Genomic DNA, 26035 nt, shown 5'->3' with positions numbered 1-26035 from the left:
ACGAATTTGTCTCGTAGAGAATCTGCCAGTCCTGCCCCGAATTGGCAGTGCTTTGACAGCTTTCGTAATTCGGTGAGGTAATCAGCGTTACTTTCATTCTTGTGCTGATTCCTCCTGAAGAATTTGAATCGTTCCACTATCAGCAGCGGTGTTGGGTTTAAGTGCTCCTGTAAGGTATCAACAATCTCCTTAAAATTCTTGTCCATCGGTTTGGCTGGAGTGATTAAGTTTCGTAACAGCCCGTATGTCCTTGCGCCCATCAGATTTAGAAGTACCGATGCCTTTTTATCATCCGCTACTTCATTCGCCTTGCAATATACCTCCACTCTTTCCACATATGTGGTCCAATCTTCTATATCACTATCGAAAGCAGTAATATTGCCAGTCTTCGGCATCTTGAAAATCTAAAATGGCGCTTCCCGCGCTTTTCATTCTTCCCCGCCGAGCTAAGATGGCGCCTCCCGCGCTTTTCCACCGCTGCCCTGTTGCCAACGCTGTTCTCCGCAGTTCCCGTTGCGACCTGCAGCTTTTCGCGGTATTTCTATTTTTTTTTTTACATATCGCTTCAATAGTTTCTCCGTTACTTGGAGAACCGTTCCCGTCGTGGAGCGGACCCTCTGGGACTTTCCCCTCCCTCTGCTCGGTCCGAACGCCGACCTGCTTTGCAGCACCGGCCTCGCCCTGAGTGCTCCACCCTCTCTCTCTCTTTGCATCTGCTTCCCGACTCGCTGCCCGGCCCCGTTGCAGAGCCACCCGATCGAGCTCTAGCCCGCCGCAGCCCAGGAAGATTCAGTGCACTACCTGCCACCAGCCCGTTTAGCTGGGGAAACCACAGACTGGAGGCCAAGCCTGGCCCTCGTTTTCGAGTTTCTTCGAGTTATATATATATATATTTTTTCTGGCTTCGACCTTCGTCTGAGGAATCGATCCCCTTGAGGTGCTGCCGAATTGCAGGTAAGTTCGTTTCTAACTCGTCGCCACTGTTAGATCCGTGTGTTAATGGAGACACGGAATGCAGGAGTTGATTTAACAAGTGTTTACTGAACAAAGTCTGGAGGTGAACTAACAACACAAGACGCTACACAGGCTTATATACCCGAGTGGTCACTACTGGTACTACAGTATACAGGGGCTTCAAAAACATAGTTCCTCTTAAAGGTACATACACTACAACTTCGAGATCCATTCGCTCTTCATTTAGTTTCGTTTTTTCCAATGTGACCTCTCTATTTTTCTCACCAAAATGTAATAGTTCACATTTATCTGTGTTTAATTTCATTTGCCAATTATATGATGGGACAGTGTAGAGGGAGTTTACTCTGTAGCTAACCCATGCTGTACCTGCCCTGGGAGTGTTTGATGGGACAGTGTAGAGGGAGCTTTACTCTGTATCTAACCCGTGCTGTACCTGCCCTGGGAGTGTTTGATGGGACAGTGTAGAGGGAGCTTTACTCTGTATCTAACCCCGTGCTGTACCTGCCCTGGGAGTGTTTGATGAGACAGTGTAGAGGGAGCTTTACTCTGTATCTAACCCATGATGTACCTGCCCTGGGAGTGTTTGATGGGACAGTGTAAAGGGAGCTTTACTCTGTATCTAACCCGTGCTGTACCTGCCCTGGGAGTGTTTGATGGGGACAGTGTAGAGGGAGCTTTACTCTGTATCTAACCCGTGCTGTACCTGCCCTGGGAGTGTTTGATGGGGACAGTGTAGAGGGAGCTTTACTCTGGATCTAACCCGTGCTGTACCTTCCCTGGGAGTGTTTGATGGGGACAGTGTAGAGGGAGCTTTACTCTGTATCTAACCCGTGCTGTACCTGTCCTGGGAGTGTTTGATGGGACAGTTTAGAGGGAGCTTTACTCTGTATCTAACCTGTGCTGTACCTGCCCCGGGAGTGTTTGATGGGACAGTGTAGAGGGAGTTTTACTCTGTATCTAACCCATGCTGTACTTGCCCTGGGAGTATTTAATTGACAGTGTAGAGGGAGCTTTACTCTGTATCTAACCAGTGCTGTACCTGCCCTGGGAGTGTTTGATGGGACAGTGTAGAGGGAGCTTTACTCTGTATCTAACCCGTGCTGTACCTGTCCTGGGAGTGTTTGATGGGACAGTGTAGAGGGAGCTTTACTCTGTATCTAACCCATGCTGTACCTGCCCTGGGAGTGTTCGATGGGACAGTGTAGAGGGAGCTTTACTCTGTATCTAACCCGTGCGGTACCTGCCCTGGGAGTGTTTGATGGGGCAGTGTAGAGGGAGCTTTACTCTGTATCTAACCTGTGCTGTACCTGCCCTGGGAGTGTTTGATGGGACAGTGTAGAGGGAGCTTTACTCTGTATCTAACCTGTGCTGTACCTGCCCTGGGAGTGTTTGATGGGACAGTATAGAGGGAGCTTTACTCTGTATCTAACCTGTGCTGTACCTGCCCTGGGAGTGTTTGATCGGACAGTGTAGAGGGAGCTTTACTCTGCATCTAACCCATGATGTACCTGCCCTGGGAGTGTTTGATGGGACAGTGTAGAGGGAGCTTTACTCTGTATCTAACCTGTGCTGTACCTGCCCTGAGAGTGTTTGATGGGACAGTGTAGAGGGAGCTTTACTCTGTATCTAACCCCGTGCTGTACCTGCCCTGGGAGTGTTTGATGGGACAGTGTAGAGGGAGCTTTACTCTGTATCTAACCCGTGCTGTACCTGCCCTGGGAGTGTTTGATGGGACAGTGTAGAGGGAGCTTTACTCTGTATCTAACCCGTGCTGTACCTGCCCTGGGAGTGTTTGATGGGACAGTGTAGAGGGAGCTTTACTCTGTATCTAACCCGTGCTGTACCTGCCCTGGGAGTGTTTGATGGGACAGTGTAGAGGGAGCTTTACTCTGTATCTAACGTGTGCTGTACCTGCCCTGGGAGTGTTTGATCAGACAGTGTAGAGGGAGCCTTACTCTGTATCTAACCTGTGCTGTACCTGCCCTGGGAGTGTTTGATCGGACAGTGTAGAGGGAGCTTTACTCTGTATCTAACCCATGCTGTACCTGCCCTGGGAGTGTTTGATCGGACAGTGTAGAGGGAGCTTTACTCTGTATCTAACCCGTGCTGTACCTGCCCTGGGAGTGTTTGATCGGACAGTGTAGAGGGAGCTTTACTCTGTATCTAACCCGTGCTGTACCTGCCAAGACCATCTACGGCCCAAGCACCCAAGGGCCTATCCCACTGAGAGCTAAGAACAATGAGGTGCTCATCAAGGACAGAGAAGCAGTCAATGCCCGCTGGAAGGAGCACTTCGGAGATCTCCTCAACCAAGCCTCCGTCTTCGACATGAGTGTCCTTGACTCCATCCCACAGCATGCTATCTGCCGCTATCTCGGCACAATCCCAGCCCAGCATGAGGTTGAAAAGGCCATCCGACAGCTGAAAAATAACAAGGCTTCCGGAGCTGATGAAATCCCCGCCGAAGTACTAAAGCATGGTGGAGAAGTACTCTTGGCACGAATCCATCATCTTATCTCCCTTATCTGGAATGAGGAGAGCATGCCAGTGGATTTCAGAGACACCGTAATCGTGACAATCTTCAAGAAAGGAGACAAGTCTAATAGCAGTAATTACAGAGGAGTTTCCCTGCTGTCTGCCACAGGAAAAGTCATCGCAAGAATCCTGCTCAATCGTCTCCTCCCAGAGTCACAATGCGGATTCCGCCAACTAAGAGGCAAAATAGACATGATTTTTACTGTGCGACAAATCCAAGAAAAATGTATGGAGCAGCATCAACCTCTGTACATGGCCTTTTGTGACCTCACAAAGGCCTTCGACTCTGTCAACTGAGAGGGATTATGGAAGTAACCGTCTCGAATTTGGCGGATCTCAAAAATTTGTTACCATCCTCCGTCTGCTCCATGACATGCAAGCCGTGATCTTTACTAACGGATCCATCACAGACTCAATACTAATGAAGTCAGGGGTCAAGCAAGGCTGTGACATTGCACCAACGCGCTTCTCAATCTTTCTCGCTGCAATACTTCCTCTCACCTCCAACAAGCTTCTCGCCGGAGTGGAGCTAATCTACAGGGCGAACGGGAAATTGTTCAATCTCCGTCGCATTCAGTCCAGAACCAAGCTTGTCCAAGCCTCTGTTATTGAATTACAGTATGCAGATGAGTCTTGTGTTTGTGCACACTCGGAGGCTAAACTCCAAACCATCGGTGACTCCTTCACTGAAGCGTACGAGAGACTGGTCCTTACATTAAACATCCGAAAGACAAAGGTTCTTTACCAATCTGTCCCCGCCGCACAACACTGCCCCCCGACTATCAAAATCCATGACCAGACCTTGGACAGTGTGGACCGCTTTCCACACCTTGGGAGCCTTCTGTCAGTGAGGGCGGACATCGATGACGAAGTCCAACACTGCCTTCAGTGTGTCAGTGCAGCCTTCGGCCACCTGAGGAAAAGAGTGTTTGAAGACCAAGACCTCAAACCCGGCACCAAGCTCATGGTCAACAGAGCAGCAGTGATACCCGCCCTCCTGTATACTCCAGAGACATGGACAACCTAAAGTAAGCACCTCAAAGCACTGGAGAAGTATCTAACCCGTGCAGTACCTGCCCTGGGAGTGTTTGATGGGACAGTGTAGAGGGAGCTTTACTCTGTATCTAACCCGTGCTGAACCTTCCCTGGGAGTGTTTGATGGGACAGTGTAGCGGGAGCTTTACTCTGTATCTAACCCGTGCAGTACCTGCCCTGGGAGTGTTTGATGGGACAGTGTAGAGGGAGCTTTACTCTGTATCTAACCCGTGCTGTACCTGCCCTGGGAGTGTTTGATGGGACAGTGTAGAGGGAGCTTTACTCTGTATCTAACCCGTGCTGTACCTGCCCTGGGAGTGTTTGATGGGACAGTGTAGAGGGAGCTTTACTCTGTATCTAACCCGTGCTGTACCTGCCCTGGGAGTGTTTGATGGGACAGTGTAGAGGGAGCTTTACTCTGTATCTAACCCGTGCTGAACCTTCCCTGGGAGTGTTTGATGGGACAGTGTAGAGGAAGCTTTACTCTGTATCTAACCCCGTGCTGAACCTTCCCTGGGAGTGTTTGATGGGACAGTGTAGAGGGAGCTTTGTTCTGTATCTAACCCGTGCTGTACCTGCCCTGGGAGTGTTTGATGGGACAGTGTAGAGGGAGCTTTACTCTGTATCTAACCCGTGTTGTAAATGCTGCTGATTTTGAATCACGTCGGGATTAATTTAAGTTGCCCATTAGTCTGTGCCGTGTTCTCTCTTGGCTCGGAGCTCTACTGAGAAAGAAAGTGTGCGGTGGCATTCACTGTCCGACACACAGTTTATAAGAGCAGGGCCTGGCTAGGGTATGCTGCGGCAGGGTCTTGGAACAATAAATCACCCAGCCCTGTGGAGCTCTCTCTTACCAAACCTGCGGGACTGGTTTGGGAAGTTTAAGATTGCAGCTTCCTCTCTCTCGCTCTGTCTCTCTGTGAATTATTAGTAGGTCCCCGGGGCCACAGAGAAGCATGAATGAAAATGTCCTTACCCGATTGACTGTTCGCCACTGATTCAGTAAGCGGGAGTGCTTGTGTTCCTACCTCCCCAGGACTCCATTCCAGTCTGTCGCCCGCTGCCCTGCTGGATCCTGCAACAGTTTCCCACAGCTCGCCCAGGCAAGCGTAACCCTTCGCTCCACTCCCGTTCAGTCTTGGTTTACTCTGCCTCTGGGCGATTTGTATCGGAGCCGAATCCAGCTGCCAGCTTTAACCCTTCGAGGGCGCAGAGGTGAGGTCACTTGACTCACGGTTTACTCTGGGAGTGAAAGCATTTGATCCCCGACACACTGGAGGTAGGAGTTTGACTGCTCCAGTCAGTGGTTTCAGGGACATTTCTGATCCAACCCCCGTGGGCGGGATTTGTCAAAGTACCAGGATGGGGAGTGGCAGATCCCAGTCGACATTCAGGCACCTGTACACTGCCAGCTTTGGCTCAGTGAGTCGCACTCTCGCGTCTGAGGCAGCAAGTCGTGGGTTCAAATTCCACTCGAGACTCAAGCACAATACCCAGGCTGACACTCCCAGTGTGGTACTGAGGCAGCGCTGCACTGTCGGAGAGGCAGTACTGAGGGAGCGTGGCACTGTCGGAGAGGCAGTGCTGAGGGAGCGTGGCACTGTCGGAGAGGCAGTACTGAGGGAGCGTGGCACTGTCGGAGAGGCAGTACTGAGGGAGCGTGGCACTGTCGGAGAGGCAGTACTGAGGGAGCGTGGCACTGTCGGAGAGGCAGTACTGAGGGAGCGTGGCACTGTCGGAGAGGCAGTACTGAGGGAGCGTGGCACTGTCGGAGAGGCAGTGCTGAGGGAGCGTGGCACTGTCGGAGAGGCAGTACTGAGGGAGCGTGGCACTGTCGGAGAGGCAGTACTGAGGGAGCGTGGCACTGTCGGAGGGGCAGTACTGAGGGAGCGTGGCACTGTCGGAGAGGCAGTACTGAGGGAGCGTGGCACTGTCGGAGAGGCAGTACTGAGGGAGCGTGGCACTGTCGGAGGGGCAGTACTGAGGGAGCGTGGCACTGTCGGAGGGGCAGTACTGAGGGAGCGTGGCACTGTCGGAGAGGCAGTACTGAGGGAGCGTGGCACTGTCGGAGGGGCAGTACTGAGGGAGCGTGGCACTGTCGGAGGGGCAGTACTGAGGGAGCGTGGCACTGTCGGAGAGGCAGTACTGAGGGAGCGTGGCACTGTCGGAGGGGCAGTACTGAGGGAGCGTGGCATGTCGGAGAGGCAGTACTGAGGAAGTGCTGCACTGTCGGAGGGAAGTGCTGCACTGTCGGAGGGGCAATACTGAGGGAGTGCTGCACTGTCGGAGGGGCAGTACTGAGGAAGTGCTGCACTGTCGGAGGGAAGTGCTGCACTGTCGGAGGGGCAGTACTGAGGGAGCACCGCACTGTCGGAGGGGCAGTACTGAGGCAGCGCTGCACTGTCGGAGAGGCAGTACTGAGGGAGCGCTGCACTGTCGGGGGGGCAGTACTGAGGGAGCACTGCACTGTCAGAGAGGCAGTACTGAGGGAGCGCTGCACTGTCGGAGGGGCAGTACTGAGGGAGTGCTGCACTGTCGGAGCATCAGTACTGAGGGAGCGCTGCACTGTCGGAGGGGCAATACTGAGGGAGCGCCCCGCTGTCGGAGAGGCAGTACTGAGGGAGTGCTGCACTGTCTGAGGTGCTGTCTTTCAGATGAGACATTAAACCAAGGCCCCGTCTGCCCTTTCAAGTGGACGTAAAAGATTCCACGGCACTAATTCAAAGCAGAGCAGGGGAGTTCTCCTCGGTGTCCTGGGGCCAATATTGAACCCTCAACTAACATCACTGAATACAGTTAATTTACCTCTTGCTGTTTGTGGGCGCAAATTGGCTGCTGCCAGCTAGAGCTGTCGCCATCGAGGGAGGCTCCTCACTGGGAAGCAGAGGCCTTGCTCCATTTACCCTTCGTCACTGTCCCGTTTAACACAAGCCTCCCCTTGTGGAAGGTTTCGGTCCTCACCTCCAGCAGTGTGAGCTCCTGTCCGCTCAGGCTCGCCTCCAGGGTTTCCGACCTCCGCTTTGCCCGATCTGCCATCTGCGTGCCGCACTCGGTTAGATCGTCCCACAGGCTGAGAGCGCGCTTCAGACTGGAGCCGTAACTGTCCAGCCTCTCTGTCACCTGCCGGAAGACATAGGCTCAGGATGGAGTCTCCAAACCAGATCCTGTACCTACAAGGGACAACTCTGGGGCAGGCCTCGCCCGCTGCCACCTTGATCCCGGGCTTCAGTTTCCCGACGGGTGACGCTCGCTGCCGGAGCTGCGATTTTGGCACAATTCTTGCTGCAATTACTGGGTCACATCCCCTCCTCCCGCTCCCAGACGGTATTTCTAACACTGGCAGTGAGTGGGAGGATAGGCCGTTTTATAACAATATAAGGCTATTACCAACAAAGTGTGACAGGGAACGTGTTACAGGAAGTAAGTGTGACACCTACAGGAAGTCTATGCTATAGGCAAGATATTTAATTAGGTCGTTAAAATTATGAAGACGTAGAGAAGGTGTTTCCACTTGTGGGGAAGTCCAGAACTAGGGGCCATCAATATAAGATAGTCACTAATAAATCCAATAAGGAATTCAGGAGAAACTTCTTTACTCAGAGAGTAATTTAAGGGGAAACTAGATAAACACGAGGGAGAAAAGAATAGGAGGTTCTGCTGATGGGGTGAGATGAAGAGGGGTGGGAGGAGGCTCGTGTGGAGCATAAACACTGGCATAGAAGGGTTGGGCTGAATGGCCTGTTTCTGTGCTGTAAGCACTATGTAATTCTATCACTAGTTGATTTCCCACGGTTTTGCACACACACAGCGGTTGATTTTAACTTTCCCTGCTGCCTGGTGAATATCAGGCGGGCGAAGGGGAGAACAAGTAAAACAGAACCGGGCAGGGCGGGTGGGGGGGCACTCACTCACTCACTCCATTACCGCCCCGACCTGACCGACTGCAATTTTGAATTCGCCGCTCCCAGCTGGCACTGGGGATTCTTTAAATATGCAGATGACATCATTGGGGCCCAATCTGCTATTTTAGCCTGAGGCCTAGGTACTGGCTCCCTCACCAGGCCAAACCTGCCGGGAACAGGAGGCAGGGGAGGTAAGCTTTTACATTTTTTTTTTAGTTTCCTTATGAGGCCAGAATGAGCAGGAGACCCCCGCTCCCCACCCCCCTCCAGACCAGGGGGGTGGGGGGGGGAATTGGAGGCCTGGGGGGTGGGGGGGGAATCGGAGGCCTGGGGGGTGGGGGGGGAATCGGAGGTCTGGGGTGGGGGGGTGGAATCGGAGGTCTGGGGGGTGGGGGGGAATCGGAGGTCTGGTGGGCGGGTGGGTGGGGGGGTTAGGCAGGGACCCTGGATCCAGGGGGTAAGTGTAAAGGCGCTTTCCTCCTGGATCCTGCAGTCCTTGCCTTGCATGAGCTGGCGGGTTTCACGAGACTTGCAAAACCCAACCAGCTAAAGTTAAATACAATATGGAGGTTAAAGCAGAGGCTATCAGCCTCATTATAATATTTAAATAGACAACCCGCCTCCTGGCAGCGGATTGGCTGCCCACGCCGGTCCCACCTCCATTAAAACTGGAAGTGGGCGGGTTGGAGGCGGGCTCTGGTCAGGATTCAGATTTTTAACACTTGAACTACCCACACGCCCCCAACCCACCTGATTTTTGGGTTAAAATTTCCCCCTTTGTGGTTGATTCTTAACTGGGGATGGGCAATAAATGTCGACTGACAGCAACACCCACATCCTGAGAACCAATATATAAAGACCTAAATCCACTGTGGAACTCGAGCTCCTTCTCTTCGATGGGAGGTGGGTGGATGGGAGGTGGGTGGATGGACGATGGGTGGATGGGGGGTGGGTGAATGGGAGGTGGGTGGATGGACGATGGGTGGATGGGGGGTGGGTGGATGGGGGGTGGGTGGATGGGGGGTGGGTGGATGGGGGGTGGGTGGATGGGAGGTGGGTGGATGGGAGGTGGGTGGATGAGAGGTGGGTGGATGGGGGGTGGGTGGATGGGGGGTGGGTGGATGGGGGGTGGGTGGATGGGAGGTGGGTGGATGGGAGGTGGGTGGATGGGAGGTGGGTGGATGGGAGGTGGGTGGATGGGAGGTGGGTGGATGGGAGGTGGGTGGATGGGAGGTGGGTGGATGGACGATGGGTGGATGGGGGGTGGGTGGATGGGAGGTGGGTGGATGGACGATGGGTGGATGGGGGGTGGGTGGATGGGGGTGGGTGGATGGGAGGTGGGTGGATGGACGATGGGTGGATGGGGGGTGGGTGGATGGGGGTGGGTGGATGGGGGTTGGGTGGATGGGGGGTGGGTGGATGGACGATGGGTGGATGGGGGGTGGGTGGATGGGAGGTGGGTGGATGGGAGGTGGGTGGATGGGAGGTGGGTGGATGGGAGGTGGGTGGATGGGAGGTGGGTGGATGGGAGGTGGGTGGATGGGGTGTAGGAGATAAACTGGGCAGATAGGGAGTTCCATTGTTAAAATTCCATGAAGGAAGATTTCAGCACAGATCTGAATAGCTTTGGCAGAATTCCAGCTTCCACCTGCAGTAACTCACATCCAGCCATTGGTCCAGCAGCCCATCGGCTTCACTCTGGAACGGCACGGATCCGCCGTCCATTATCTTCCTCAGCTCCGACTGAAGATGGCGACAGATGTTTCGCAAATCATCCATTTTCTCCTGCTGGGTGTTGAACTCTAGTTTGACTTCATCAATCTGCAGCAGAATTAATAAAATGCCCACATTGAGCCTTGAGTCATGATGTGTGTTAATAACACGGTCTTCCAATGGAAGGTTGGCACGGGGAGGGTCCAGCGGTTCACAGGAAACACAAATAACCAAGTAAAGTCACGAGATCCAAAAAGACCATTTGGCAATCATCCCTCTACTACACTAACCCATCACAGCCCCTCCCTCTGGTACACTAACCCATCGCAGCCCCTCCCTCTACTACACTAACCCATCGCAGCCCCTCCCTCTGGTACACTAACCCATCGCAGCCCCTCCCTCTACTGCACTAACCCATCGCAGCCCCTCCCTCTACTACACTAACCCATCGCAGCCCCTCCCTCTGGTACACTAACCCTCCATCGAAGCCCCCCCTCTGGTACACTAACCCATCGAAGCCCCTCCCTCTGGTACACTAACTCTCCATCGAAGCCCTTCCCTCTGGTACACTAACCCATCGAAGCCCCTCCCTCTGGTACACTAACCATTCGAAGCCCCTCCCTCTGGTACACTAACCCATCGAAACCCCTCCCTCTGGTACACTAACCCATCAAAGCCCCTCCCTCTGGTACACTAACCCATCGAAGCCCCTCCCTCTGGTACACTAACCCATCGAAACCCCTCCCTCTGGTACACTAACCCATCAAAGCCCCTCCCTCTGGTACACTAACCATTCGAAGCCCCTCCCTCTGGTACACTAACCCATCGAAGCCCCTCCCTCTGGTACACTAACCCATAGAAGCCCCTCCCTCTGGTACACTAACCCTCCATCGAAGCCCCTCCCTCTGGTACTCTAACTCTCCATCGAAGCCCCTCCCTCTGGTACACTATCCCATCGAAGCCCCTCCCTCTGGTACACTATCCCATCGAAGCCCCTCCCTCTGGTACACTAACCCATCGAAGCACCTCACTCTGGTACACTAACCCATCGAAGCCCCTCCCTCTGGTACACTAACCCATCGAAGCTCCTCCCTCTGATACACTAACCCATCGAAGCCCCTCCCTCTGGTACACAAACTTTCCCATCGAAGCCCCTCCCTCTGGTACACTAACTCTCCATCGAAGCCCCTCCCTCTGGTACACTAACCCATCGAAGCCCCTCACTCTGGTACACTAACCCATCGAAGCCCCTCCCTCTGGTACACTAACCCATCGAAGCCCCTCCCTCTGATACACTAACCCATCGAAGCCCCTCCCTCTGGTACACAAACTTTCCCATCGAAGCCCCTCCCTCTGGTACACTAACTCTCCATCGAAGCCCCTCCCTCTGGTACACTAACGCACCAAAGCCCCTCCCTCAGGTACACTAACACTCCCATCGAAGCCCCTCCCTCTGGTACACTAACTCTCCATCGAATCCCCTCCCTCTGGTACACTAACCCTCCATCGAAGCCCCTCCCTCTGGTACACTAACCCATCAAAGCCCCTCCCTCTGGTACACTAACCCATCGAAGCCCCTCCCTCTGGTACACCAACCCATCGAAGCCCCTCCCTCTGGTACACAAACCCATCAAAGCCCCTCCCCCTGGTACACTAACCCATCAAAGCCCCTCCTTCTGGTACACTAACCCATTGAAACCCCTCCCTCTGGTACACTAACCCATCGAAGCCCCTCCCTCTGGTACACGAACCCTCCCATTGAAGCTCCTCCCTCTGGTACACTAACCCATCGAAGCCCCTCCCTCTGGTATATTAGAACAAAATACCGTGGATGCTGGAAATCTGAAATAAAAACAGAAAATGCTGGAATACTCAGCAGGTCCGGCAGCATCTGTGGTGAGAGAAACAGAGTTAATGTTTCTAGCCAATGACTGTTCTGACGAAAGCTCATCGAGCTGAAACGTGAACTCTGTTCCTCTCTCCACAGTTGCTGCCGGTCCTGCTGAGTATTTCCAGCTTTTTCTGTTTTTACTTCTGGCACAATAACTCAGCCACCTTTTCCAATCCCAATGCTCTGACAGACACTTACATTACTCATTAGTCTCTGTAACTTTTCTTTCCCCATGTAAGCTGAGCGTTCAGGAATAACATCCTCTCCTTTCTGTATCGTGGATGTGAGATCCTTTTTGTAGTTTTGAAACTCCCTCAGGAAGGCCACGAACACACAGCATTGGTCCTGCCTGAGCAAATAGAAAAGCACAGAATGTGATCACAGAGGAATGAAGGTCTATCATACAGGCAGCAAAGTCTTTCATAGGGAGAGGGAAGGCCAGCATAGAGGAATGGCTATGATACAGGTAAGGTAGGATCTGATAGAGGAATGGTGCAATGAACTCCCCAAAGCCCTGTATCAAACCCAAACTAATCCCACTGCCCCGCTCTCTCCCCACAGCCCTGTATCAATCCCAAACAAATCCCACTGCCCCGCTCTCTCCCCACAGCCCTGTATCAATCCCAAACAAATCCCACTGCCCTGCACTCTCCCCATAGCCCTTTATCAATCTCAAACTAATCCCACTGCCCCGCTCTCTCCCCATAGCCCTGTATCAATCCCAAACTAATCCCACTGCCCCGCTCTCTTCCCACAGCCCTATATCAATCCCAAACTAATCCCACTGCCCCGCTCTCTCACCATAGCCCTATATCAATCCCAAACTAATCCCAATGCCCCGCTCTCTCCCCACGGCCCTGTATCAATCCCAAACAAATCCCACTGCCCCGCTCTCTCCCCACAGCCCTGTATCAATCCCAAACAAATCCCACTGCCCTGCTCTCTCCCCATAGCCCTTTATCAATCTCAAACTAATCCCACTGCCCCGCTCTCTCCCCATAGCCCTGTATCAATCCCAAACTATTCCCACTGCCCCGCTCTCCCCCCACAACCCTGTATCAATCCCAAACTAATCCCACTGACCCACTCTCTCCCCATAGCCCTGTATCAACCCCAAACTAATCCCACTGCCCCGCTCTCCCCATAGCCCTGTATCAATCCCAAACTAATCCCACTGCCCTGCTGTCCCCATAGCCCTGTATCAATCCCAAACTAATCCCACTGCCCCGCTCTCCCTATAGCCCTGTATCAATCCCAAACTAATCCCACTGCCCCACTCTCTCCCCATAGCCCTGTATCAATCCCAAACTAATCCCACTACCCCACTCTCTCCCCATAGCCCTTAATCAATCCCAAACTAATTCCACTGCCCCGCTCTCCCCATAGCCCTGCATCAATCACAAACTAATCCCAAGGCCCCGCTCACTCCCTATAGCCCTGTATCAAACCCAAGCTAATCCCACTGCCCCGCTCTCTCCCCATAGCCCTGTATCAATCCCAAGCTAATCTCACTGTCCCGCTCTCTCCCCATAGCCCTGTATCAATCCCAAACTAATTCCACTGCCCCGCTCTCCCCATAGCCCTGTATCAATCCCAAACTAATCCCACGGCCCCACTCTCTCCCCATAGCCCTGTATCAATCCCAAACTAATCCCCCTGCCCCGCTCTCTCCCCATAGCCCTGTATCAATCCCAAACTAATCCCACTGCACCGCTCTCCCCATAGCCCTGTATCAATCCCAAACTAATCCCACGGCCCCACTCTCTCCCCATAGCCCTGTATCAATCCCAAACTAATCCCACTGCCCTGCTCTCCCCATAGCCCTGTATCAATCTCAAACTAATCCCACGGCCCCACTCTCTCCCCATAGCCCTGTATCAATCCATAACTAATCCCACTGCCCCGCTCTCCCCATAGCCCTGTATCAATCCCAAACTAATCCCACTGCCCTGCTCTCCCCATAGCCCTGTATCAATCCCAAACTAATCCCACGGCCCTGCTCTCTCCCCATAGCCCTGTATCAATCCCAAACTAATCCCACTGCCCCGCTCTCTCCCCATAGCCCTGTATCAATCCCAAACTAATCCCACTGCCCGCTCTCTCCCCATAGCCCTGTATCAATCCCAAACTAATCCCACTGCCCTGCTCTCCCCATAGCCCTGTATCAATCCCAAACTAATCCCACGGCCCCACTCTCTCCCCATAGCCCTGTATCAATCCCAAACTAATCCCACTGCCCCGCTCTCTCCCCATAGCCCTGTATCAATCCCAAACAAATCCCACTGCCCTGCTCTCTCCCCATAGCCCTTTATCAATCTCAAACTAATCCCACTGCCCCGCTCTCTCCCCATAGCCCTGTATCAATCCCAAACTATTCCCACTGCCCCGCTCTCCCCCCACAACCCTGTATCAATCCCAAACTAATCCCACTGACCCACTCTCTCCCCATAGCCCTGTATCAATCCCCAAACTGATCCCACTGCCCCGCTCCCTCCTCATAGCCCTGTATCAATCACAAACTAATCACACTGCCCTGCTCTCTCCCCATAGCCCTGTATCAATCCCCAAACAAATCCCACTGCCCTGCTCTCTCCCCATAGCCCTTTATCAATCTCAAACTAATCCCACTGCCCCGCTCTCCCCACAGCCCTGTACCAACCCCAACTAATCCCAATGCCCTGCTCTCTCCCCATAGCCCTGTATCAATCCCAAACTAATCCCACTGCCCCGCTCTCTCCCCATAGCCCTGTATCAATCCCAAACTAATCCCACTGCCCCGCTCTCTCCCCATAGCCCTGTATCAATTCCAAAGTAATTCCACTGCCCCGCTCTCCCCATAGCCCTGTATCAATCGCAAACTAATCCCACTGCCCCGCTCTCTCCCCATAGCCCTGTATCAATCCCAAACTAATCCCACTGCGCCACTCTCCCCATAGCTCTGTATCAATCCCAAACTAATCCCACTGCCCCGCTCTGTCCCCATAGCTCTGTATCAATCCCCAAACTAATCCCACTGCCCTGCTCTCTCCCCATAGCCCTGTATCAATCACAAACCAATCAGAGTGCCCCGCTCCCTCCCCATAGCCCTGTATCAATCCCAAACTAATCCCACTGCCCCGCTCTCTCCCCATAGCCCTGTATCAATCCCAAACTAATCCCACTGCGCCACTCTCTCCCCATAGCTCTGTATCAATCCCAAACGAATCCCACTGCCCCGCTCTCTCCCCATAGCCCTGTATCAATCCCAAACAAATCCCACTGCCCTGCTCTCCCCCCACAGCCCTGTACCAATCCCAAACTAATCCCACTGTCCTGCTCTCTCCCCGTAGCCCTGTATCAATTCCAAACTAATCCCACTGCCCCGCTCTCTCCCCATTGCCCTGTATCAATCCCAAACTAATTCCACTGCCCCGCTCCCTCCCCACCGCCCTGTTTCAATCCCAAACTAATCCCACTGTCCCGCTCTCTCCCCATAGCCCTGTATCAATCCCAAACTAATCCCACTGCCCCACTCTCTCCCCACAGCCCTGTATCAATCACAAACTAATCCCACAGCCCCGCTCTCTCCCCATAGCCCTGTATCAATCCCAAACTAATCCCACGGCCCCGCTCTCTCCCCATAGCCCTGTATCAATCCCAAACTAATCCCACAGCCCCACTCTCTGCCCATAGCCTTCTATCAATCCCAAACTAATCCCAAAGCCCCGCTCTCTCCCCATAGCCCTGTATCAATCCCAAACTAATCCCACAGCCGCGCTCTCTCCCCATAGCCCTGTATCAATCCCAAACTAATCCCACAGCCCCGCTCTCTCCCCATAACCCTGTATCAATCCCAAACTAATCCCACTGCCCCGCTCTCACCCCATAATCCTGTATCAATCCCAAACTAATCCCACTGCCCCGCTCACTCCCCACAGCCCTGTTTCAATCCCAAACTAATCCCACTGCCCCGCTCTCTCCCCATAGCCCTGTATCAATCCCACACTAATCCCACTGCCCTGCACTCTCCCCATACCTCTGTATCAATCCCAAACTAATCCCACGGCCCCACTCTCTCCCCATAGCCCTGTATCAATCACAAACTAATTCCACTGCCCCGCTCTCTCCCCACAGCCCTGTATCAATCCCACACTAATCCCACTGCCCTGCACTCTCCCCATTGCTCTGTATCAATCCCAAACTAATCCCACGGCCCCGCTCTCTCCCCACAGCCCTGTATCAATTCCCAAACTAATTCCACTGCCCCACTCGCCCCACAACCCTGTATCAATCCCAAACTAATCCCACTGTCCCACTCTCTCCGCATTGCCCTGTATCAATCCCAAACTAATTCCACTGCCCCGCTCTCTCCCCACAGCCCTGTTTCAATGCCAAACTAATCCCACTGTTCCGCTCTCTCCCCACAGCCCTGTTTCAATCCCAAACTAATCCCACTGCCCTGCTCTCTCCCCATAGCCCTGTATCAATCCCACACTAATCCCACTGCCCTGCACTCTCCCCATAGCCCTCAATCAATCACAAACTAATCCCACAGCCCGGCTCTCTCCCCATAGCCCTGTATCAATCCCAAACTAATCCCACGGCCCCGCTCTCTCCCCATAGCCCTGTATCAACCCCAAACTAATCCCACAGCCCCACTCTCTCCCCATAGCCCTGTATCAATCCCAAACTAATCCCACTGCCCCGCTCTGTCCCCATAGCTCTGTATCAATCCCCAAACTAATCCCACTGCCCTGCTCTCTCCCCATAGCCCTGTATCAATCACAAACCAATCAGAGTGCCACGCTCCCTCCCCATAGCCCTGTATCAATCCCAAACTAATCCCACTGCCCCGCTCTCTCCCCATAGCCCTGTATCAATCCCAAACTAATCCCACTGCGCCACTCTCTCCCCATAGCTCTGTATCAATCCCAAACGAATCCCACTGCCCCGCTCTCTCCCCATAGCCCTGTATCAATCCCAAACAAATCCCACTGCCCTGCTCTCCCCCCACAGCCCTGTACCAATCCCAAACTAATCCCACTGTCCTGCTCTCTCCCCGTAGCCCTGTATCAATTCCAAACTAATCCCACTGCCCCGCTCTCTCCCCATTGCCCTGTATCAATCCCAAACTAATTCCACTGCCCCGCTCCCTCCCCACCGCCCTGTTTCAATCCCAAACTAATCCCACTGTCCCGCTCTCTCCCCATAGCCCTGTATCAATCCCAAACTAATCCCACTGCCCCACTCTCTCCCCACAGCCCTGTATCAATCACAAACTAATCCCACAGCCCCGCTCTCTCCCCATAGCCCTGTATCAATCCCAAACTAATCCCACGGCCCCGCTCTCTCCCCATAGCCCTGTATCAATCCCAAACTAATCCCACAGCCCCACTCTCTGCCCATAGCCTTCTATCAATCCCAAACTAATCCCAAAGCCCCGCTCTCTCCCCATAGCCCTGTATCAATCCCAAACTAATCCCACAGCCGCGCTCTCTCCCCATAGCCCTGTATCAATCCCAAACTAATCCCACAGCCCCGCTCTCTCCCCATAACCCTGTATCAATCCCAAACTAATCCCACTGCCCCGCTCTCACCCCATAATCCTGTATCAATCCCAAACTAATCCCACTGCCCCGCTCACTCCCCACAGCCCTGTTTCAATCCCAAACTAATCCCACTGCCCCGCTCTCTCCCCATAGCCCTGTATCAATCCCACACTAATCCCACTGCCCTGCACTCTCCCCATACCTCTGTATCAATCCCAAACTAATCCCACGGCCCCACTCTCTCCCCATAGCCCTGTATCAATCACAAACTAATTCCACTGCCCCGCTCTCTCCCCACAGCCCTGTATCAATCCCACACTAATCCCACTGCCCTGCACTCTCCCCATTGCTCTGTATCAATCCCAAACTAATCCCACGGCCCCGCTCTCTCCCCACAGCCCTGTATCAATTCCCAAACTAATTCCACTGCCCCACTCGCCCCACAACCCTGTATCAATCCCAAACTAATCCCACTGTCCCACTCTCTCCGCATTGCCCTGTATCAATCCCAAACTAATTCCACTGCCCCGCTCTCTCCCCACAGCCCTGTTTCAATGCCAAACTAATCCCACTGTTCCGCTCTCTCCCCACAGCCCTGTTTCAATCCCAAACTAATCCCACTGCCCTGCTCTCTCCCCATAGCCCTGTATCAATCCCACACTAATCCCACTGCCCTGCACTCTCCCCATAGCCCTCAATCAATCACAAACTAATCCCACAGCCCGGCTCTCTCCCCATAGCCCTGTATCAATCCCAAACTAATCCCACGGCCCCGCTCTCTCCCCATAGCCCTGTATCAACCCCAAACTAATCCCACAGCCCCACTCTCTCCCCATAGCCCTGTATCAATCCCAAACTAATCCCACTGCCCTGCTCTCTCCCCATAGCCCTGTATCAATCCCACACTAATCCCACTGCCCTGCACTCTCCCCATAGCCCTCAATCAATCACAAACTAATCCCACTGCCCCGCTCTCTCCCCATAGCCCTGTATCAATCCCAAACTAATCCCACTGCCCTGCTCTCTCTCCATAGCCCTGTATCAATCCCAAACTAATCCCACTGCCCCGCTCTCTCCCCATAGCCCTGTATCAATGCCAAACTAATCCCACTCTCCCGCTCTCTCCCCACAGCCCTGTTTCAATCCCAAACTAATCCCACTGCTCTGCTCTCTCCCCATAGCCCTGTATCAATCCCACACTAATCCCACTGCCCTGCACTCTCCCCATAGCCCTCAATCAATCACAAACTAATCCCACTGCCCGGCTCTCTCCCCACAGCCCTGTATCAATCCCAAACTAATCCCACTGCCCCGCTCTCTCCCCATAGCCCTGTATCAATCCCAAACTAATCCCACAGCCCCGCTCTCTCCCCATAGCCCTGTATCAACCCCAAACTAATCCCACAGCCCCACTCTCTCCTCATAGCCCTGTATCAATCCCAAACTAATCTCACTGCCCCGCTCTCTCCCCACATCCCTGTATCAATCCCAAACTAATCCCACTGCCCCGCTCTCTCCTCATAGCCCTGTATCAATCTCAAACTAATCCCACAGCCCCACTCTCTCTCCATAGCCCTGTATCAATCCCAAACTAATCCCACGGCTCCACTCTCTGCCCATAGCCTTCTATCAATCCCAAACTAATCCCACAGCCCCGCTCTCTCCCCATAGCCCTGTATCAATCCCAAACTAATCCCACTGCCCCGCTCTCACCCCATAACCCTGTATCAATCCCAAACTAATCCCACTGCCCCGCTCTCTCCCCACAGCCCTGTTTCAATCACAAACTAATCCCACTGCCCCGCTCTCTCCCCATAGCCCTGTATCAATCCCACACTAATCCCACTGCCCTGCACTCTCCCCATAGCTCTGTATCAATCCCAAGCTAATCCCACGGCCCCACTCTCTCCCCATAGCCCTGTATCAATCCCAAACTAATCCCATGGCCCCGCTCTCTCCCCATAGCCCTGTATCAACCCCAAACTAATCCCACTGCCACGCTCTCACCCCATAACCCTGTATCAATCCCAAACTAATCCCACTGCCCCGCTCTCTCCCCATAGCCCTGTATCAATCCCAAACTACTCCCACTGCCCCACTCTCTCCCCATAGCCCTGTATCAATCCCCAAACTAATCCCACTGCCCCACTCTCTCCCCATAGCCCTGTATCAATCCCCAAACTAATCCCACAGCACCGCTCTCTCCCCATAGCCCTGTATCAACCCCAAGCTAATCCCACGGCCCCACTCTGTCCTTGGCTCATTAGTCCCTGTAGATTAGAAGTTTCAGGGATGCTCTAAATGGGACCTTTAAAAATGGTAGAGGGATTTGATAGCTTGAAGCAACGCCTAAATTTTAAAATTCTCATCCTTGATTGCAAATCCCTCCATGGCCTCGCCCCTCCCTATCTCTGTACCCTCCTTCAGCCCTAAAACCCTCCAAGATCGCTGCACTCCTCCAATTCTGGCCTCTTACAGCCTTGGTCCAAACATGGACAAAGGAGCTGAATTCCAGAGGTGAGGTGAGAGTGACTGCCCTTAACATCAAGGCAGCATTTGACCGAGTGTGGCATCAAGGAGCTCGAGTAAAACTGAAGTCAATGGGAATCGGGGGGAAAACGCTCCACTGGCTGGAGTCATACCTAGCAAAAAGGAAGGTGGTTGTGGTGGTTGAAGGTCAATCATCACAGCCCCAGGACCTCACTGCAGGAGTTCCTCAGGGCAGTGTCCTAGGCCCAACCATCTTCAGCTGCTTCATCAATGACCTTCCCTCCATCATAAGGTCAGAAGTGGGGATGTTCGCTGATGACTGTATAGTGCTCAGCGCCATTCACAACTCCTCAGATAATGAAGCAGTCCATGCCCGCATGCAACAAGATCTGGATGATGTTCAGGCTTGGACTGATAAGTGGCAGGTAATATTCGTGCCACAGAAGTGCCAGGCAATGACTATCTCCAACAAGCGAGAGTCTAACCACCTCCCCTTGATATTCAACGGCATTACCATCGCCGAATCCCCCACTACCAACATCCTGGAGGTCACCATTGACCAGAAACTTAACTGGACCAGCCATATAAATACTGTGGCAACAAGAGCAGGTCAGAGGCTAGGTATTCTGTGACGAGTGTCTCACCTCCTGACTCCCCAAAGCCTTTCCACCATCTACAAGGCACAAATAAGGAGTGTGATGGAATACTCTCCACTTGCCTGGATGAGTGCAGCTCCAACAACACTCAAGAAGCTCGAAACCATCCAGGACAAAGCAGCCCGCTTGATTGGCACCCCATCCACCACCTTAAACATTCACTCCCTCCACCACCGGCGCACCGTGGCTGCAGTGTGTACCATCTACAAGATGCACTGCAGCAACTCACCAAGGCTTCTTCGGCAGCACCTCCCAAACCCGCGACCTCTTCCACCTAGAAGGACGAGGGCAGCAGACGCATGGGAACACCACCACCTCCAAGTTCCCCTCCAAGTCACACACCATCCTGACTTGGAAATATATCGGCCGATCCTTCATCGTCACTGGGTCAAAATCCTGGAACTCCCTCCCTAACAGCACTGTGGGAGCACCTTCACCACACGGACTGCAGCGGTTCAAGAAGGCGGCTCACCACCACCTTCACAAGGGCAATTAGGGATGGCCAATAAATGCTGGCCTTGCCAGTGACGCCCACATCCCATAAACAAATTTTTTTTTAAATGTTTTTAAATACAAGTTGTTGTTGTGAAGACGGAGAAGCTATTTCCTCAGGTGGGGGAATCCAGAACAAGGGGGCACAATCTTAATATTAGAGCCAGGTCATTCAGGGGTGAAATCAAGAAAACATTTTTTCACACAAAGGGTAGTGGCAATCTGGAATTCTCTCCCCGAAAGACTGACATCGATAGATTTTTGTTGGGTAAGGGTATCAAGGGATATGGATCAAAGGCGGGTAAATGGAGTAGAGGTACAGATCAGCGAAGATCCAATTGAATAGCGGAACAGGCTCGAGGGGCTGAATGGTCTCCTCCTGTTCCTGTGCACCTGTGTTCCTAAAATCCTTCATCATTTTTTAAATTTCTATCAAATCTCCTGTCAGCCTTCTCTGCTTCAGTGGAAATAATCCCAATATCCCGAGTCTCTCCTCATAAGTGTAGTTTCCCATCCTTGGCTTCATCCTGGCGAATCTACACTGTACGTTTTAATGTCCTTCCTACAATGGGGCCCAAAACTGCACCCCGTACTCTAACTGTAGCTTAATCAATGTTTCATACAAATTCATCATTAATTCTTTACTCATGTGTTCGATGCCCCTATTTATAAATCCCAATGCTGTTGGCCTTTTCTTTATCTACCAGCAGTCACACTTTCAGGGAATGATGTATTCCAGCCCCCTGCTCCTCAACTCCGATCAACTATCTTGGCCCAATTTCTGTGTGGCTCAGTACCAGTCTGAACTGTGCATTCGCCCATTGTGCCACTTGAGTGCAAAGCTCAGAAACATTCAGCCGCTCCCAGTGTTTGGCCTGCTGGCTTCCTGTCTGAGCAATCCAATTTGAGCCCGCTCCGAAGGTCCAGCAAAGACCAGGAGACCGAACCAAACCAGCTCTCCTGACCGAGCGCAAAATAACCCTGCGTTGGGGCAAATTCATAGAATCGTACAGCACAGAAGGAGGCCATTCGGCCCATCAGGCCTGTGCCAGCTCTTTGAAAGAGCTCTCCAATTTGTCCCACTCCCTCGCTCTTTCCCCTTAGCCCTACAAATTTTTCCTTTTCAAGTTTATCCAATTTCCTTTTGAAAGTTACTGTTGAATTTGCTTCCACCGCCCTTTAAAGAGTGTGTTCCAATCGTAAAATCTCGCTGTGGGAAAAAAAAATGTTTCCACATCTCCCCTCTGGATATTTTGCCAATTATCTTCAATCTGTGTCCTCTGGTTACCGACCCTCCTGCCACTGGAAACAGTTTCTCCTTATTTACTCCATCAAAACCCTTCATGATTTTGAACACCTCTATTAAATCTCCCCTTAACCTTCTCTGTTCTAAGGAGAACAATCCCAGCTTCTCCAGTCTCTCCAGATAACTGAAATCCCTCATCCCTGGAACCATTCTGGTAAATCTCTTCTGCACCCTCTCCAAGATCTTGACATCCTTCTTAAAGTGCAGTGCCCACAATGGAATACAATACTCCAGCTGAGGCCTAACCATCGTTTTATAAAGGTTTAGTATATGTTCCTTGCTTTGTACTGTATGCCCCTCTAGTCTGAGCATTCAGGAAGGGAGATAGTTGGAAATGGCTCACTCACCAATCATGGATGTTCCTCTCTGTCTCTTCCCATACTCCCTCTGCTGCGTGAAGCCCTTCTTGCGCTTCTCCTCCGAGCGCTGAGCTCACCCCGATCAGCTGCTCCGTCAGGTCCCTCAGCTCATCCAGCTCTGCCTCTTTCGACTGAAGTTCACTGTTCAGGTCATTCAGAGATCTCAACCTGGGCATCACAGAGTCACAATTAAAATTCAAACAAACGTAATAACCGAACCATGGGGGGGAGCTTTAATGGAGGTGTTCAAAATTATGAAGGGTTTTGATAGAGTAAATAAGGAGAAACTGTTTCCAGTGGCAGGAGGGTCAGTAGCCAGAGGACGCGGATTTAAGGTAATTGGCAAAAGAACCAGAGAGGAGATGAGGAGATTTATTTTTACACAGCGAGTTGTTCTGAACTTGAACGAACTGCCTGAAAGGTGGAAGCAGATTCAAGGGTAACTTTCAAAAGGGAATTGGATAAATACTTGAAGGGGAAAGTTTGCAGGACTATGGGGAGAGAGCGGGGAGTGGGGCTAACTGGGGAGCTCTTTCAAAGAATCGGCACAGGCACAATGGACCGAACGGCTTACTTCTGTGCTGTGTCATTCTATGATTCTAAGGTTAGTCTAAAATTTGTCAAACAATATATTGGGGTTCAATTTATCGTGGAGTGAAAACCATTATAAATCTCCCCTTCTTTTCTCCAGTATAAACCTTCTATGCTTTCATGTAGCTCAGGTACCCAGTCCCTGGTATCAGTTTAGCTCACCAGGACTCCCCGACTGTAATAGGATGACGTGAATTCCAGATGGGAATAAGCACGGCTCGACACCAGCTCACTGTCTCCTCTTGGGACGCCATTAAAAATTTCTGGTCTGTGCCAACATATTGTGAGAGATTATATATTTATTCCACAGCTGTTACCATGTGCCCAAGGGTCGTGTTGACAAAGAGTTACGAGCGGTACAAACCTGCTCTGCACTGCAGGAAGTGTGGCTTCACTTAACCGAATGCCTCCAGCGTTCTTATCGATCCTCCGCAGGTCTCTGATGAGATGGCTTTGCCTTGCGCAGAACGCTTTGTGTAATCCTTCCTGCGCTGTGCGCTCCTGCCTTTCCAGACCCAGCCTGCCACCCTCCGCTTTGCAGCCCAGTGACACAGCAAGATCCCGGCACCAAGTCTTTTCACCCGAACTCCCGTCCTCGAGGCCAATCTTGGCTGCGCTCAACGTTTCGTCCAACTCCAGGGCTCTGTCCTGGAGGGACCTGGCCTCCTCCTCCTCCTCCTCCGACCTTGCTTTACCGGCCACCACCTGCTCCGGGACGCTCCCCCCCTTGGGGTCCACAGTCCGCAGTAACCGCAGAAACCCATCGAGGGCTCCCAGGGCCTCCTCGGCGACCTGCGTCTGCGACCCAATCTCCTGACACCGGCGTGCGTGAGCAAGAGCGACGGCACACACTGCGCAACGATCCCCCGGGTCTAATGTGGTGGTGACCTCGCTCACCCCACTCTGCAGTTCTTCGCAGGATTCAATCAGGGACTTAATCCGAGTTTGAAGATTCTGGTGAATAAATAAAAAACAGAATTAGAATAACTGAGACCGCTAATCCCCCCCGCAGTGCTCACACACCCAAACCCACATATGTATCATGACTGACTGGAAGCCATGAGACAGATGGGCACAGTTGGTAGGCAGGTAAATGGAGTTAGGATACAGATCAGCCATGGTCTAACTGTATGACGGAACAGGTTCGAGGGGCTGAATGGACTCCTCCAATGTTCCCTCTAAATTGTCTTTGTTGTTTATTTCAATGTGAGGTCCGTTTAAATTTCCGCACATGCCCAGTATTTCAAATGGAAGAGCTTGTGAGCGGCCTGCGCGGAGCCTTGCAGATTACTGCGCGGCCGCCCACACTCACAGCTTAGAGGGAACATTGGCCTCTTCCTGTTCCTAGCACTCTCAACTTTGAAGGTCGTGGCTTCAAGCCTGGAAGTTGGATGTTAAATATCCCATTACTCTATCTGAAGAAGAGCAGCATGTTCTCCCAGTGTCCTGGGCCAACATTCCTCCCTGGTGGTCCATCTACCCGACAATGTGAAAACTGCCCAGGTATGTCCTGTCCACAAAAAGCAGGACAAATCCAACCCGGCCAATTACCGCCCCATCAGTCTACTCTCAATCATCAGCAAAGTGATGGAAGGTGTCATCGACAGTGCTATCAAGCGGCACTTACTCACCAATAACATGCTCACTGATGCCCAGTTTGGGTTCCGCCACGACCACATGGCTCCAGACCACGTTACAGCCTTGGTCCAAACAAGGACAAAAGAGCTGAATTCCAGAGGTGAGGCGAGAGTGACTGCCCTTGACATCAAGGCAGCATTTGGCCAAGTTTGGCATCAAGGAGCCCTAGTAAAACTGAAGTCAATGGGAATCGGGATGAAAATGCTCCACCGGCTGGAGTCATACCTAGCACAAAGGAAGATGGTTGTTGGAGGCCAATCATCACAGCCCCAGGACATCACTGCAGGAGTTCCTCAGGGCAGTGTCCTAGGCCCAACCATCTTCAGCTGCTTCATCAATGACCTTCCCTCCATCATAAGGTCAGAAGTGGGGATGTTCACTGATGATTGCACAGTGTTCAGTTCCATTCGCAAATCCTCAGATAATGAAGCAGTCCATGCCCGCATGCAACAAGACCTGGACAACATTCAGACTTGGGCTGATAAGTGGCAGGTAACATTCGCGCCACACAAGTGCTATGTAATGACTATCTCCAAAAAGTGAGAGTCTAACCACCGCCCCTTGACATTCAACGGCATTACCATCGCCGAATCCCCACCATCAACATCCTGGGGGGTCACTTAACTGGACCAGCCACATAAATACTTTTGCTACAAGAACAGGTCAGAGGCTGGGTATTCTGCAGCGAGTGTCTCACCTCCTGACTCCCCAAAGCCTTTTCACCATCTACAAGGCACAAGTAAGGAGTACGATGGAATACTCTCCACTTGCCTGGTTGAGTGCAGCTCCAACAACACTCAAGCAGCCCGACACCACCCAGGACAAAGCAGCCCGCTTGATCGACATTCCATCCACCACCTTAAACATTCACTCCCTCCACCACCGGCGTACCGTGGCTGCAGTGTGTACCATCTACAAGATGCA

At 52.5% G+C, this 26035-nt stretch overlaps 1 protein-coding gene across 1 annotated transcript in view; it reads right to left on the bottom strand.

Annotated features, from left to right (window-relative positions):
- LOC147109011 (uncharacterized) overlaps nt 1-26035 on the bottom strand; it is a 552618-nt gene that overhangs the window by 401417 nt on the left and 125166 nt on the right. Inside the window, exons 18-22 of the mRNA XM_086002569.1 lie at nt 23838-24427; nt 22871-23050; nt 12250-12400; nt 10110-10268; nt 7507-7665 (exon numbers count right to left, since the gene is read on the bottom strand). Coding sequence (XP_085858695.1) covers nt 7507-7665; nt 10110-10268; nt 12250-12400; nt 22871-23050; nt 23838-24427 — 1239 coding nt within the window. The remainder of the gene's footprint in view (nt 1-7506; nt 7666-10109; nt 10269-12249; nt 12401-22870; nt 23051-23837; nt 24428-26035) is intronic.

This window comes from Somniosus microcephalus, chromosome 12 (assembly GCF_052327205.1).
Source record: "Somniosus microcephalus isolate GS21.2 chromosome 12, FLI_Smic_1.0, whole genome shotgun sequence".
In the NCBI taxonomy this organism is placed as follows: Eukaryota; Metazoa; Chordata; class Chondrichthyes; order Squaliformes; family Somniosidae; genus Somniosus; species Somniosus microcephalus.
The sequence above is the reverse complement of the archived record's forward strand: the minus strand, read 5'-3'. Positions and strand labels throughout refer to the sequence as shown.